The sequence below is a fragment of the Coptis chinensis genome, chromosome 4, assembly GCF_015680905.1.
Source record: "Coptis chinensis isolate HL-2020 chromosome 4, ASM1568090v1, whole genome shotgun sequence".
Lineage (NCBI taxonomy): Eukaryota > Viridiplantae > Streptophyta > Magnoliopsida > Ranunculales > Ranunculaceae > Coptis > Coptis chinensis.
Window position 1 is genome coordinate 3,362,827 of NC_141459.1, and position 12,813 is coordinate 3,375,639.

The 12,813-nt window shown below is 36.2% G+C and overlaps 2 protein-coding genes across 2 annotated transcripts; one reads left to right on the plus strand and one right to left on the minus strand.

Annotated features, from left to right (window-relative positions):
* The first annotated feature begins 3,931 nt into the window (after window positions 1-3,931).
* LOC147501254 (uncharacterized) lies at window positions 3,932-4,300 on the plus strand. Its single transcript, XM_086604289.1, has one exon. It carries the CDS (start codon window positions 3,932-3,934, stop codon window positions 4,298-4,300), a length of 369 nt encoding a protein of 122 aa, XP_086460415.1.
* Window positions 4,301-8,358: 4,058 nt separating this feature from the next.
* On the minus strand, window positions 8,359-12,811 carry LOC147501255 (uncharacterized). Its single transcript, XM_086606284.1, has 8 exons — window positions 12,570-12,811; window positions 12,390-12,468; window positions 12,202-12,255; window positions 12,015-12,106; window positions 11,825-11,938; window positions 8,954-9,021; window positions 8,769-8,880; window positions 8,359-8,690 (listed from the first exon to the last, which is right to left on the minus strand). The coding sequence occupies exons 1-8, from the start codon at window positions 12,627-12,629 to the stop codon at window positions 8,595-8,597; spliced, it is 675 nt and encodes a 224-aa protein (XP_086462410.1). The 5' UTR covers window positions 12,630-12,811; the 3' UTR covers window positions 8,359-8,594.
* Window positions 12,812-12,813: the final 2 nt, after the last annotated feature.

A 12,813-nucleotide genomic window follows, 5' to 3' on the forward strand; every position in this document is an offset into this window, starting at 1 on the left:
GGAACTTACTTCTTTTTAGGGATACCATAATAATAATGGTTAAAAACTCGTGAAAAACCGGCAGATTTCTCTCGATATATCGCAGGATATTTTGTATTATACTATTGATCAAACTTAAATATGAGCCAAAAATCTATTTTCTCTCTCTCTCAAGACACTTTTATTCTATTTCCAATATCATTTTTTTATTTTCATATTTTCTTCATAACAAATCATTCATTCCATTTATTTTTCATGGTGCAATATTGATATTGCAGTGGTTTTCATGATACAACATTGACGTTGCAGTTGTATTTCTCGGTGCAATATTAAATTATTGGTTCACAAACATGTCAGCTCATGTTCAATTGTTTATTAAAGCATTCCCAATGCAACCAGCAAGTTTTCACCTCCACGTAAGACTATTTCCCCTCTTTGCTACATTTATGGTGAAAAGCTACAAATGGTTTGCCCAATGCAGAGGTGACTTTAAAACTTTGGACGGAATGTTTCATTCCATCTGAATAGTTTTATAACTAGACAGAATGAAACATCTCATCCCATCAATCTAATTTAATATACTTGAAATAGACGAGATCACTTCATCTTCTCCACCTCCATTACGATTTTGTTGCAATTTTGGAAATTAAACCTCGCACCTAATGACTTCTCAACCCCCACCCCAATGATTCCCCACCTGTCTCACCACATCAAGAGTGTAGTAGATGATTTGGAAAACGTAAAATTATAAAAAAAAAAAGCAAAAGGATCAAACTCAATGACTCGAAATGTTGTAGATGAGGAGGACGAAATTGAACTTGGCTTTAACTTTCCACCACATTGTGAAGTCGACCAACACCCACCATTAGCATCAACATCCATCCAACACATAGCAAATAGAGTGGCAGCATCTCAAGTAAGTTTTAGAATTTTTTTATTTTAATTATTATTATTTTTGTTAGTTTATATTAGTAATTTGTTTGAATTTGTTGCATTGAGTTAATAAAATTAAAATTTGAGTTGAAATTAGATCGTGTTGAATAGTTTGTTATATTGCGTGTAAAATATATGTAGGCAATACACTTATGGAAAGTGTGTTGCGCACTTTCAAATGCCGTGTCATGGTGGCGTTGTTTGAGATCAAAGACAGACCCTAACTTTGTCACGGTTACTAACATTATAGCCGCCACACCATTTGGGAGGTTGTTAGATTCAAATTTGGGGGAAAATGATCAAACATTATTGTTTGGGATAGTTTAGCGGTGGTGGCAATATACCCACACGTTCCATTTCCCATGGGGTGAGCTTAGGATTACCCCTCTTGATTTCGCCATGCTCACGGGTATCCCTATTAGTAATGGAGATGTCGTACTTTTTGATGAAAATTTGTAGGTTTTTATTATTGCAATGAGTTTCTTTGAAGATTTTGATATTGTAGAAGATGATGAGGATGATGTGTTCTTTAAATTATCGACTGAGCACTTTAAGGGGAGAGGTATAAATATGAGTTGGTTTACTTTGAGATACTTAAATAGGCTAAAGGAGAAGTCGAGGGACTATCACATTGGCATTGAGTCGATCGAAGAAAATGTATTTTCCTTCCTCTTTTACTTTGTTGTTGCAGTACTATTTGGAAACTCTAATAGTTTCTTATGTATCAGGTGGATGGTCATTGTCTTAAACGTAGAGAGGATGTAGGCTTATGACTAGGGCCAATCTTGGCATACCGTTACCATTGGCTAGATCTTGCAGTTGAGACTAAAGTCATTAAAGGCAATTTGTGCAGCTTTATTTGGATTATACTGGTAAGTTTGATTTATTAAGTTATTGTTTCATCTTATTTATTTATCTAGTTATTGATGTTGAAGTGTTTATATTTATGTTGATATTGTATTTTATTTATTGATTCAGTATTGGTAGTACGAATATTTTCACGTAATGCATCCGGCCTATGTTAAAGTCGTTGCAACAGAATGAGACTCATGACCTAATTCCACGTCTTCAAGCATGGGGTTTCATCATAGGCAAAGGGGGTATAATGATCTATCTCATAATATTCATAACACTTGTCAATAGATTGAGTTTTTAATAGCTACACAAATTGAGTGGCAACCCTAGGCCTCTTCCTTCATCTTTCAGACCCCTTATGAGGATATTCTAGATGTTCCAAAGAACACTGAAAACCGTAGATTGTCATATATGTGTCATAGAGCAAGGTTTTTTTCTTAATGACGAATGATACTTGTATGGTCAGTAACTGCATGGTACCTTGGGGACCGATGTTGGCGTCAAGTATCTGGCAAGATTGTTATATTTTACCCACCACCCATAGATATGACAACCTCTGATATTCCTCTTGCAACTCTTGCACATTATAGAGCAAACCCAAATGATTGGCCTTACGCAGCAGCTTACATTTTAAGGGAGACTATGATTTGTATTGAAGAGGGTTGATCGAGGTCTCTTGCTAGGTGTGTTATACCGGGGGCCCAACTTTGATAGGGTTACTTCCGATGTATTGAGGCATGACATTCATTTCATTTCCCGTCATAGTTGATGGTTATATACTAAAGCCATTTGTCATATTAAAGGTGTTTCTTCATTTTTGAATGCCAATCAAATGGGCAAATAATTGATGAGTTTAACATTTGGCACTAGAGCATGATTACTTTTTAGGGGCAAGAGATGAGCATACCTATTCCACCAACAAATATAAAGTATAAGTAATTTGTTATAACCTAGATGGATTTGACAAACCATTAGTTAGTATGATTTAAATTTATTCATGATTTATTATTTTTATTTACTTTAACATGTAACATGCATTTGTTTTGTTAATTAGGAGGAAGTAAGGTCAAAGCTCCTTAACTACAACTCTCTGACTTATGCCATGCACGAGTCGTTCTTGGAGTCCTTTCGTCAAAGTTTTGAGTACTTATAGCTTGAAATCATCAAACATTGCAAACTGATTCATTTTGTGTACAAGAGTTGGAGGAAGTTGCTTCGTTAGGAAGGGCCACACCTTAGGTCGAACGTCCCGATAACGAAGTGGGGGATGAGCACCCCTTGAGCCGCTCTAAAAGTGGTCAGGGGAAACCCCTCAATAGTTATTCGTAGTTAAATTCTTATTGTTTGTAATAATTATGCGTCGTTACTTGTAATATGGCGTTTGGATTGTTGTTTGTAATTTTTTTTTATTATCGTAGATATTTAGGAAAATATTTGCAGGTTTTGTATATGAATATGTCAATAAAACAAATGAGGTTATGTTAAAAGAAATTCATAAATTATAATTTTATTTTATTATGGTTATGTTCTCAAGTGTGTTTTATCAAAAAAATATGTTCTAAACTCCCTTCCTTTTTTTATCCTTGTTATAAAAAAAATGTTCAGTTATCCTCATTATGTCTGGTATACCGGGATGGAATGAAACATCTCGTCTCCTATCTGGAAAACAGGTCACTTCCATTGCAGCTTTTGTACATTGAAATTATTGATGGTACTATTGAGGGTATAGTATATTTGGATAGAATATGTTGTCAATTAGAGAGTGGATCAAAATCTAGCTATTACATATGATTACTACATATTTCGTTTCTCTTCTTCCAGATCAAACAACCATCTTCTTCCCCACAGCCAAGTGATAATCACTATTGAAAATATATGTCTAGACAAGATAAAATTGCATTCAACCAAAGTTTATGGACAAGTAGTAGTAGTTCGTCTTCTGGTGTTGACGACGCTCAAGATGACTACATGGAAAGAGTACGTAAGAGATTAGCATAATGATATGGCTAGGCGAAGGAGGAGGCAGAAGCAGTTATTATTCACTACTAGGGCATTAATAGGTTAAACAGTCATTGAAGATGTGGATATAGACAAGTGAGGTGGATCTGTGTTGGGCAGAGCATATACGTTTAGAGATAGTGGGGATGTACATAAACAAGCTATAATGAGGGATTATTTCTCAACACCTTGTGGGTGGCCTCCTCAGAAGTTTAGGCGAAAGTACAAGATGCAAAGAGAGTTTTTCACTTATATGTTGAAATCTATTGCAGCATTCGACGACTACTTCCAAGACATGGTGGATGGATTAGGTCGGCAAGCAATTTCTAGGTTGCAGAAGGGATTAGCTGCAGTTGAACAATTAACAAATGGTTGTTCATCTGATTCAATGGATCAGTATTTTCAACTTGGAGATTCTACAACAGTTGATTGTCTTAAGCGTTGGTGCAAAGCAATAATCACCGCATTTGAGGAAAAGTACTTGAGAAGGCCAACTGAGGCAGACACAGCTAGAATATTAGCTGAAAATGATTAAAGGGGTTTTTTAGGAATGCTTGGATCAATCGACTGTATGCACTGCGTGTGGAAGAATTGCCCAACTGGATGGGCTGGGCAACATGTGGGGTACAAGAAGAAACCAACTCTTGTGCTTGAAGTCGATTGTTTGTATTTTTTGGATATGGACTTGTTTCTTTTTTACCTTGTTCTAAAAAATGATATTAGCGTGTTTCATCGTTTTCATGCTTTTGAATCATTAGAGCAAGATGAGTCTTCTGCTGTTAATTTTAATATAAATGGTAATACCTACTATATAGGATACTATCTTGTTGATAGTATTTACCCTAAATGAGGTACATTTGTTCAATCCATTCGTTATCCAACAAATGCTCATGAAAAGGTCTTTAGTTAAAACAACAATAATATTTGGAAAAAATATTGAAATGACGTTTGGAAATTTATAAAAATCAAGATGACATATTATTAAGACTTTTGCGCGTTGTCATATTGTTGTTGTTCCTGGGGACATAATGAAGACATGCATTATAATGCATAATATGATTGTTGAGAATGAACGTGAAAGTGGAGTGTGGAATTGGAAAGGTAGGATGACTAAAAGCATACATGAGCTCTACCAGGAAGACGATCCTTGACTTTCATTTCGTCTATTAGATGATTCAAGTAAGAAATAAAATTAGAAATGAAGTTACACATACTAATCTTCAAAGGGACTTAGTTGAGCATGTGTGGAATTGGACTGGTATAGAGAACATTCATAATGCACCAGCACCAATTTATGATCCAAGTTGGTCAGATGCAGAGGGAGAAGGAGAGGAAAATGGAAATGAAAGTGAATGAACGTAAACTAAGTGAATTAATTAATTGAAAAAATGGCCGTTTAGTACCATGAACTTTGCTAGTTTTATCAATTTGGGTCAAGAACTTTTTTTTTTAGCAAATTGGGTCATGACCTTTATTTTTTGTATCAGTTTGGGCCACCGGTGTTGTTCCGTTAGAAGATTTGCCTATGTGTTTTCAAACGGCTGCCTATGTGTTCTAAACGGAAGATGTCGGTTTCCAGTATTCAAATGGACAGCTAACAAAATCTGATGTGGCATTTACATGACAAGCAACATCACGATTTGTTGCAAATGATGTTATCTCCTTCCCAAATACTTGGTCCACACTATGTTTCTAGAAAGTTTGAAATTCGAGACATTTTGATTTAGCATTTGAAACATCGGCCTAATTCCAAAAAAGATTATAAAATCGAATCGAGTCTTTCTTTCTTCTTCAATCATACGCGGTTTGCCTTTAATGTCTTAAAGATAAAGTCTTCTCAGTTGATTTCATGGAAGCACATGAAAGTCTCAAACCATTATAACACCATGTGCACGTTAGAAACCCGCGGCAATATCTTGAGCGGGAGTTAAACAAGCTTGGCGGTGGATGTCTTTGGTTCTTGCTTACATTCTTTTGCTTTAAAGTTTGAAGAAAATTAAAAGCTCGTCTCAAGGGATGGAATTAAACAATTTTTAGGTAATGTTTTTCAAAACATTCATATATCTGGAGATTCTATTATTGCATTGGAGCATAGCCCAAATGGGGCACATTTGTTCAATCCATTTGATAGTAGCAAAAGACAACTTAAAGAATATACTTTTAGTCAATTACATGAAGAAGTTTTCTACAAATAAAAATCAGGAATTAAGATATAGAAAAGGTGATGAAAATTAAGTTCTTTCAATGCCGCAATTAAAGAACGAAGGAAGAATAATTTCATTAAGATTTTTGTGTTATCATATGGTTCAATTTCTTCCGATGGGTAAAATACATGAAGGCATGCAAATATTTGGAAGAAATCTTGCGGTGGAAGATGTTGTCGTGAAAGATAAAAGTGTGTAATTCCAAACATAATGATCATTGATCTCGGCAAGATAGGATTAAAGAGGGTTTTTGTCAAGATCAAAACCGCATGATGAGGAAGGGAGAAGTGGTTGCGGACGGAGCTCTACCAGGAAGATGAACAAGTTTTTTGTTTCATTTTGTTTGATTTAGATGATTCAATTGAATGATTTTGGGGCTGAAATCAATATTTGAAAATTTATGTGGGCGTGAAACTTAAAATTATGAAATTTCGATTCAAAACACTTTGAAATTCGATGCATGTGGGTGATTAGGTGTGCACTTCAATTGACACATAAGCATTTGGTCGGACACATATACATCCGCAATGCACATAAGCATGTGAATTTATGATCCAAGTTGGCCCAAATCGATACAAAAAGAAAGGTCATGACCCAATTTGCTCAAAAAAAAATTTCTTGGTCCAAATTGATAAAACCAACAAAGTTCATGGTACAAAACGGCCATTTTTTCTTAATTAATTTTATGTTTTAATATGAGTTGTATTTTATGTAATTCCAAAAGTGAACTATTCCAAAGTGTGGTGTATTTTCTATGTTTTAATATGAGTTGTGTTTTATGTAATTCCAAAAGTGAACTATGAAGTTTCAAAGTGTGATGTATTTTCTATGTATTTGACTATATTACAATGTATTTTAATTTTATTGGTAATTGTATTTCTATGAAATGAATTATCTTGTTTAATTAAACATAGTGCATAGTTAATTATACAAACATACATTGAAAAGAAAATATATAGTGCATTAATTAAAAATACATTGAAATTAAAATACATAGTGCATTAATTAAAAGAAGATATTAGATATTACATAAACATAGTTAGAGGTAGAACCATCTCTAACCCTTGCCATTCAGGACATATTTCAACTTGTTGTTGCTCGATCATAAAAGCGGTATCGGGATGAAAGATACTCGTATCGGTAGCTAAAATCTTAGCTTCATATTGCAACTTTTGAAGCCGATTTTTTTCTTCCCTCGCCGCCACAACTCTTTTACTATTTGCAAGCTCCTTTTCCCTAAGTTCTATGGAATTTTGTGTATCACTTGCAAACTTTGCAAATTTATCATCTAAACGTGTAAAGAAACCCTCCAACACACCAACTGATTTTTCTAGGTTCCTCTTGGACTTGGCCTTCTTCGATCAAAGAGGACGCTCAATTTCTTTAGAACCCGCCGTTTCAACTCCATCAACACTTGGTGAATTAGAAGTTAAATCTTTACCATCACTTTTGCGACCTTTTTTCTTTGTGGGGTGGCTTAACCTTGTCTCAAAAATGTTACTTCACTTTGGATTATCTTTGAGTATAACATAGCAATGATCAAGTGCAAAATACTGTTTTTCTTGTAGTTGGTTCGTTATCCTTGCCTCGGACAACTAAAAAAAAATAATAATTAAACTAAGATAATCATAAACGAAATTTATAAATTGACAAAATTGTAATTACCCTGCTTTGTATTGTAATACCACTTGCATTTCGAGCCTCCACCCCATTCATAATTGCAACAAACTTGTTCATTATTTTCGAAATATACTTTCATCTACCGAAAATTGAATCGGGAGACCTATCCGACCCATGCCCATGTGTTTCATTGAACTCGTTTGTTACATGATTCTAAAATCCTTTTGGATTTTGGAAAACACCAATAACAGAGTCTTCACTAATTCTTATCCAAACAAGACATATATAGGGCTTGATATTCGGGAATACTAAAGTGAACCGATGTCTTATTTACTTTTGCTTGAGTTGCCATTTTAAATAATTCAACTGATTTTGAAGAAGAAAAATATGATTGTTGGAAGTGTAAGTTGAAATGAAACAAATGTTTTCCCATATATATATATATATATATATATATATATATATATATATATACCAAAATTGAAATATTGGATATAAACTAGCCATTAGGACTCCGAACGAGATGAAAAAAAAGAAATATATCGAGACGGGATGTTTAATTCCATTCGGTGTGTTTCGTAATCTGGACAAAATAAGACATCCCATCCGAAGTTTATAACTAAGCAACTATCTCCCTAGCAAGTGCTATCCTCAGTGTAACTGGTACAAGCTACCGGCTTTGTCACCCTTGCATTGAGCAAAAGTTTTTGGCTCCATAAAGGTGACAAGTCCCTAATTCCCCTGATAGTAACTTGCATTGGGAATGCTCTTATAGAAGCAGTGAAAAACATCAACTGCTGTACTTATCCATTTATCTAGTAATTATAATCATACAAAAACGTAATAGGCTCATTAAAAGCACTATTCTTGGGGGAAATATAAACAACTCGGCTTCTCAGGAAGCGAGCAAATTTCGAAAATGTTTATTATTATAAATAAACTTCTCCATCAAGCAGTTCTGCTGATTAATCCTCGCAGGGGTGCCATCATTGACCAAGAGAGAGCTCAGCGGTACAAGCTCTCAGCTCTTAGGTTCTCTGCTATCTCAGTCTCCCATCTGTCTCCATTCTCGAGCAGTTTCTCCTTGTCATACAATAGCTCCTGTAAAGTAAACTGCATAAAGATCCCTTCGCTAAAGAAATAATATTTTCAACTAAAGCTCTTCTAGAAAATAATAACCTCGTGAGTTTCTGTAGCAAATTCAAAGTTGGGCCCTTCCACAATAGCATCAACTGGGCATGCCTCTTGGCAGAAACCACAATATATGCACTTGGTCATGTCAATATCATACCTGAAAAAGAAACACAACATACATAAGAGAGAGAGAGAGAGAGACTGCCTGTATGCCAAGCCTAACCCATTACCTGGTGGTCCGACGGCTTCCATCTTCTCGTTCCTCTGCCTCAATTGTGATTGCTTGTGCTGGGCATATCTAATCACAAACAAACAGGCATTTATAACACAATCAGTCATAATTTTTCAAAGCCTAAACCAACGAAAATGTATTTCATTACAACTCGAAACAATATTACCAGATCAGAGAAATTTTATATAAATGATATCTGAATTTCAGGTGCTGAAACTTTCATATTTTACTTAGAATTCTATTCAGACTGCTGCAAGGATATACAACTGTTTTGACCAACAAAGACAGAATTCATACTTTTAACCAATTATCTTTTATTGGCAGCCTCCAAGTCATTGTGGATGGAAAATATTTAGTTAAAGCCACGCTCAATGCATGCAACATGGTGAATGTGAGCACAACAAGAACAATATCCGTTACGTGATGCTTTTCCAGACAGATTATACATAGAGTACCATCAACTGGAACGACATCTAGTCCGAAATTAAGAAGGTCCTAAGCGAGTCTCCAAGAGTAGATACTAGATTGTCTTTCTCAATTTCCATCCACAGTTTACTTAATCCCAGGATTGAGTCCAGCAGCATCTTGCCCTATCTTCTACAGTTCTAGCCTTCTGTCTGCATGGGTCAACCAGAGGACCTCAAATCCACAAACAAATCGACCATAGCAGGAGAGCAACCACATACCAAAACCTAATTTCCACCTTCAATACGCAAATAGTTTCTAGTGCTACCGAACCATCGAAAAAGGGATGTATGAAAGAGTATGGAAAGCACAGAAATTCTTCCCAAACAAAAAAAATATATATCATAGATTCGTAGGCACCCCATCAAATGCCACTCTTGCAGAAAAATTAATGTGACAAGCATCAAAATCAGAAAGGCAATGGCAGTGGTAAATCAACTAGAATCCATAGCTGTAAAGTGTGTGACAAAATGGTCTCTCTCTAGAATGGGTGAAACTACGATTCTGATCATTAATTTAGTCAAACAGCTCAACTAATTTTTTTCTCGTTGGAGACAGAAGATCCACCAGGATTTCCACTAAAACAAAAACAACAAAAATGAGTTTTCGATTAGAAAAAGTCCATGAGAGTGTTTTTTACTTCTTCCTTTTATCTCGACTCCAGAACATGGTGTATTTTCAGATGCTGACTGGGAAGACGACTCTACTGATCACAAACACTGAAACACACTACTGGATCTTGTGTCTTTTAGGTGATCCTTTCTTCTCTTAGACAAGCAAAAAGTAAATTGTTGTTGGATGCTCCTCTGCTGAAGCCAAGTATCATATCACTGTTTAGACTATCTCTCTACCTACCCGTATGTAATATGGGTGGTTGGGTGCCTATCTCTCTATCTACCCGTATGTAATTCACAAGAAGAGTGCCATTTGGATAGCTCATAATTTGTCTTTCACAAGTGCACACAGCTCAGAGATGATTATCACTTCATGAATCAACATCTTCCGCCTGTAACTATCTCTCTCCCGTTTGTTCCTTCTAGTTTGCAGCCTGTTGATTCATTACAAAATCACACCCCGTTGCACAGCTTACTTTCCACTAAACATGCTACCGATGCTCCTCACTATGACACTGGGAGCTTAATCCGGGAAGAAAGAATATGCCTTACATTAGCTCAAAAGTGCGCTTCTCTAAGTTGCTAGGGGCTGGCTAGTCTTTTACTCATTTAGCGTTCTCTATGTAAAGATCACTTGTAACATTTCACCATGGAGTTATTGCAAATCCTAGTTCCTCTTTCTTACATGGTTCTCTAAGTCCTCTCTTTGCTTGTTTTTTCCCCAGCTCAACTAACACGGACATAGATGAAAGCATACCTTGAATTTCTATACCTTGGTGCAGACACATGCATGACAAGTCAAAACACAAATGGAAATCTTGAGCACATATACACCAAACATTAGTTATTGACATTAGGGGAGTCAAATGCAGGTCATGAAGCCCTAAAGGCCTCAATCCCGCTGGACCCTCAAAATTGTAAAGGGAGGGATTGCTCCGGACCAATACTTAAGTTATCAACTCCTTCTCAGCCTCTCAAAAGCCAGGTTGGAGGGCTTTCTATTTTTTACTATATAACAAAATGAAATAACCACCATCAAACTTCAGCCAGATCGTTGTCCCTCAATTCCCTCAAAGGCTCAAATCTGCTAGGACCTGGTTCTGATGGCTCTTTGTCCCCTGACCTGGAGCATGTAGGGTCCAGGTGAGGGATGTCAGAGCTAGGTTAAAAGAATCAATGTGTGGCATGGTGCCTTATACAAAGGGAGCCATTTTTGTAATCCTTCCTGGTCTAGGCTTCCCATGCAGATCAATTACTAACAGATGGATAAAGTCTGACTTTTCATCTTACTTTAACTAGAATTGGGCGGGCTACAGTAGCCATGGTTGAGGTTTAATGTTTTCACCCCTTTTCTGACAATTTCGCCCGCACTAGTTTGTTATGAAATTTCGAATATGATAGGTATTACATTTATGACAAGTGCTTCACAAAGTGGGAACATCAGCGTCCCACCAAATCAATGTTTGGTGGCTACTTACGAAATTACTCCTAGATAGTTTCAGAACTTTTACTTTTTCCAAGCAACTATTGTCCTCATTGAATATTATATATATTTTTTATCAGTGGAACTTAGATCGAAAAATGAGTCTGCAGAGACACTCAAACACAAGACCTCTTTGAATTACAGGCTTAATAAGTTGGGTAGATGGATCAACACACGGCCCTTGCTAGATTGGGCCAAGGGCCCATATATCCACTAGTTTATTTAAAGGAAAGACAAACAATAAGAAGAATATAGAAATCCTAGGATGAGATAAAGAGGAGTGAAACAGGGGATTCTGATTTCTTACAGCTTCACATAGTTTACATGCTATGCAACGCTCCTCTCCAGTTGGATAACGCCTAAGAGCATGTTCCCCACGAAAACGAGGGCTCAAAGGCCCTTTCTCAAATGGATAGTTGATCTGCAAATACATGAGAAATTCAACGATTTGGTACATAGAAATCAATGGCAGTACATGTCTAAAGGGAGACACTTACTGTGACTTTTGGCTCAAAGAAGTATTTGAGAGTCAGCATCAGACCTCGCACCATCTCAGTCAAAAATAGTGTATTTATGGTACGCTCGAAAACTGATTCAGTCAGCATCAGAGAGTAGCATTACTATTTGAAAACAAAAGACAATTACTATTCTAATGTAAAAAATTGTTGTGCTTGAGTATATTACCAGAACTCCAGTCCTTGGAGATCTCTCTTGCAAGTTGTTCTCTTTCCTCGTCCTCTGCAGATTGAAAATTCCACAACAATGTACAATATAACATGTCTCAAATTCATTTCTCTTAACTCCCATTGCTTTTATCATTTCCTATTTCCACAATCCACTCCCAGACATGATACAAAAAAAAAAAAAATTACCTTTCTGGGTAGAAAATGGGTGTGAAGTGATCCGCAACGCATTCTGATACGAGCCTTGGAAAGATTGTCCAACTCCACTCTGAAAATAAAATATTAAATCTTTCAGTGCAGCTATAAAATCATTAAACACAAATTCAAAGGGACAATTTGACCTATTCAATATTCAAATTAGAGAAATACCAATTGTTGTTGGCGGGCACGAAGAGCGAGCATGGATTTTCGAGCTAAGAGAGCTGCCATTTGTTTTCTGCAAATGTTGTGTTTTTTCAGATGATGAAGAAGAATTAAAAAGGAGTTTGTTGTGAATTAACGGTTCGGGTCTGACTTGGCTTTGGGCCTGTTAACTAGGCCCGTCTTGGAAACAATCTTGCCACTTGGCAAGCACGGACACACGGCCAGTAAACAAAGGATATCTTTACTACAT

Coding starts and splice junctions, on each gene's coding strand:
- LOC147501255 (XM_086606284.1), bottom strand. CDS start 12,629: ATGGCAGCTCTCTTAGCTCGAAAATCCATGCTCGCTCTTCGTGCCCGC. Junction 12,469..12,569: donor GTGCCCGCCAACAACAATTG/GTATTTCTCTAA, acceptor TTTTATTTTCAG/AGTGGAGTTGGACAATCTTT. Junction 8,691..8,768: donor TTGCTACAGAAACTCACGAG/GTTATTATTTTC, acceptor TTTACTTTACAG/GAGCTATTGTATGACAAGGA.
- LOC147501254 (XM_086604289.1), top strand. CDS start 3,932: ATGAGGGATTATTTCTCAACACCTTGTGGGTGGCCTCCTCAGAAGTTT.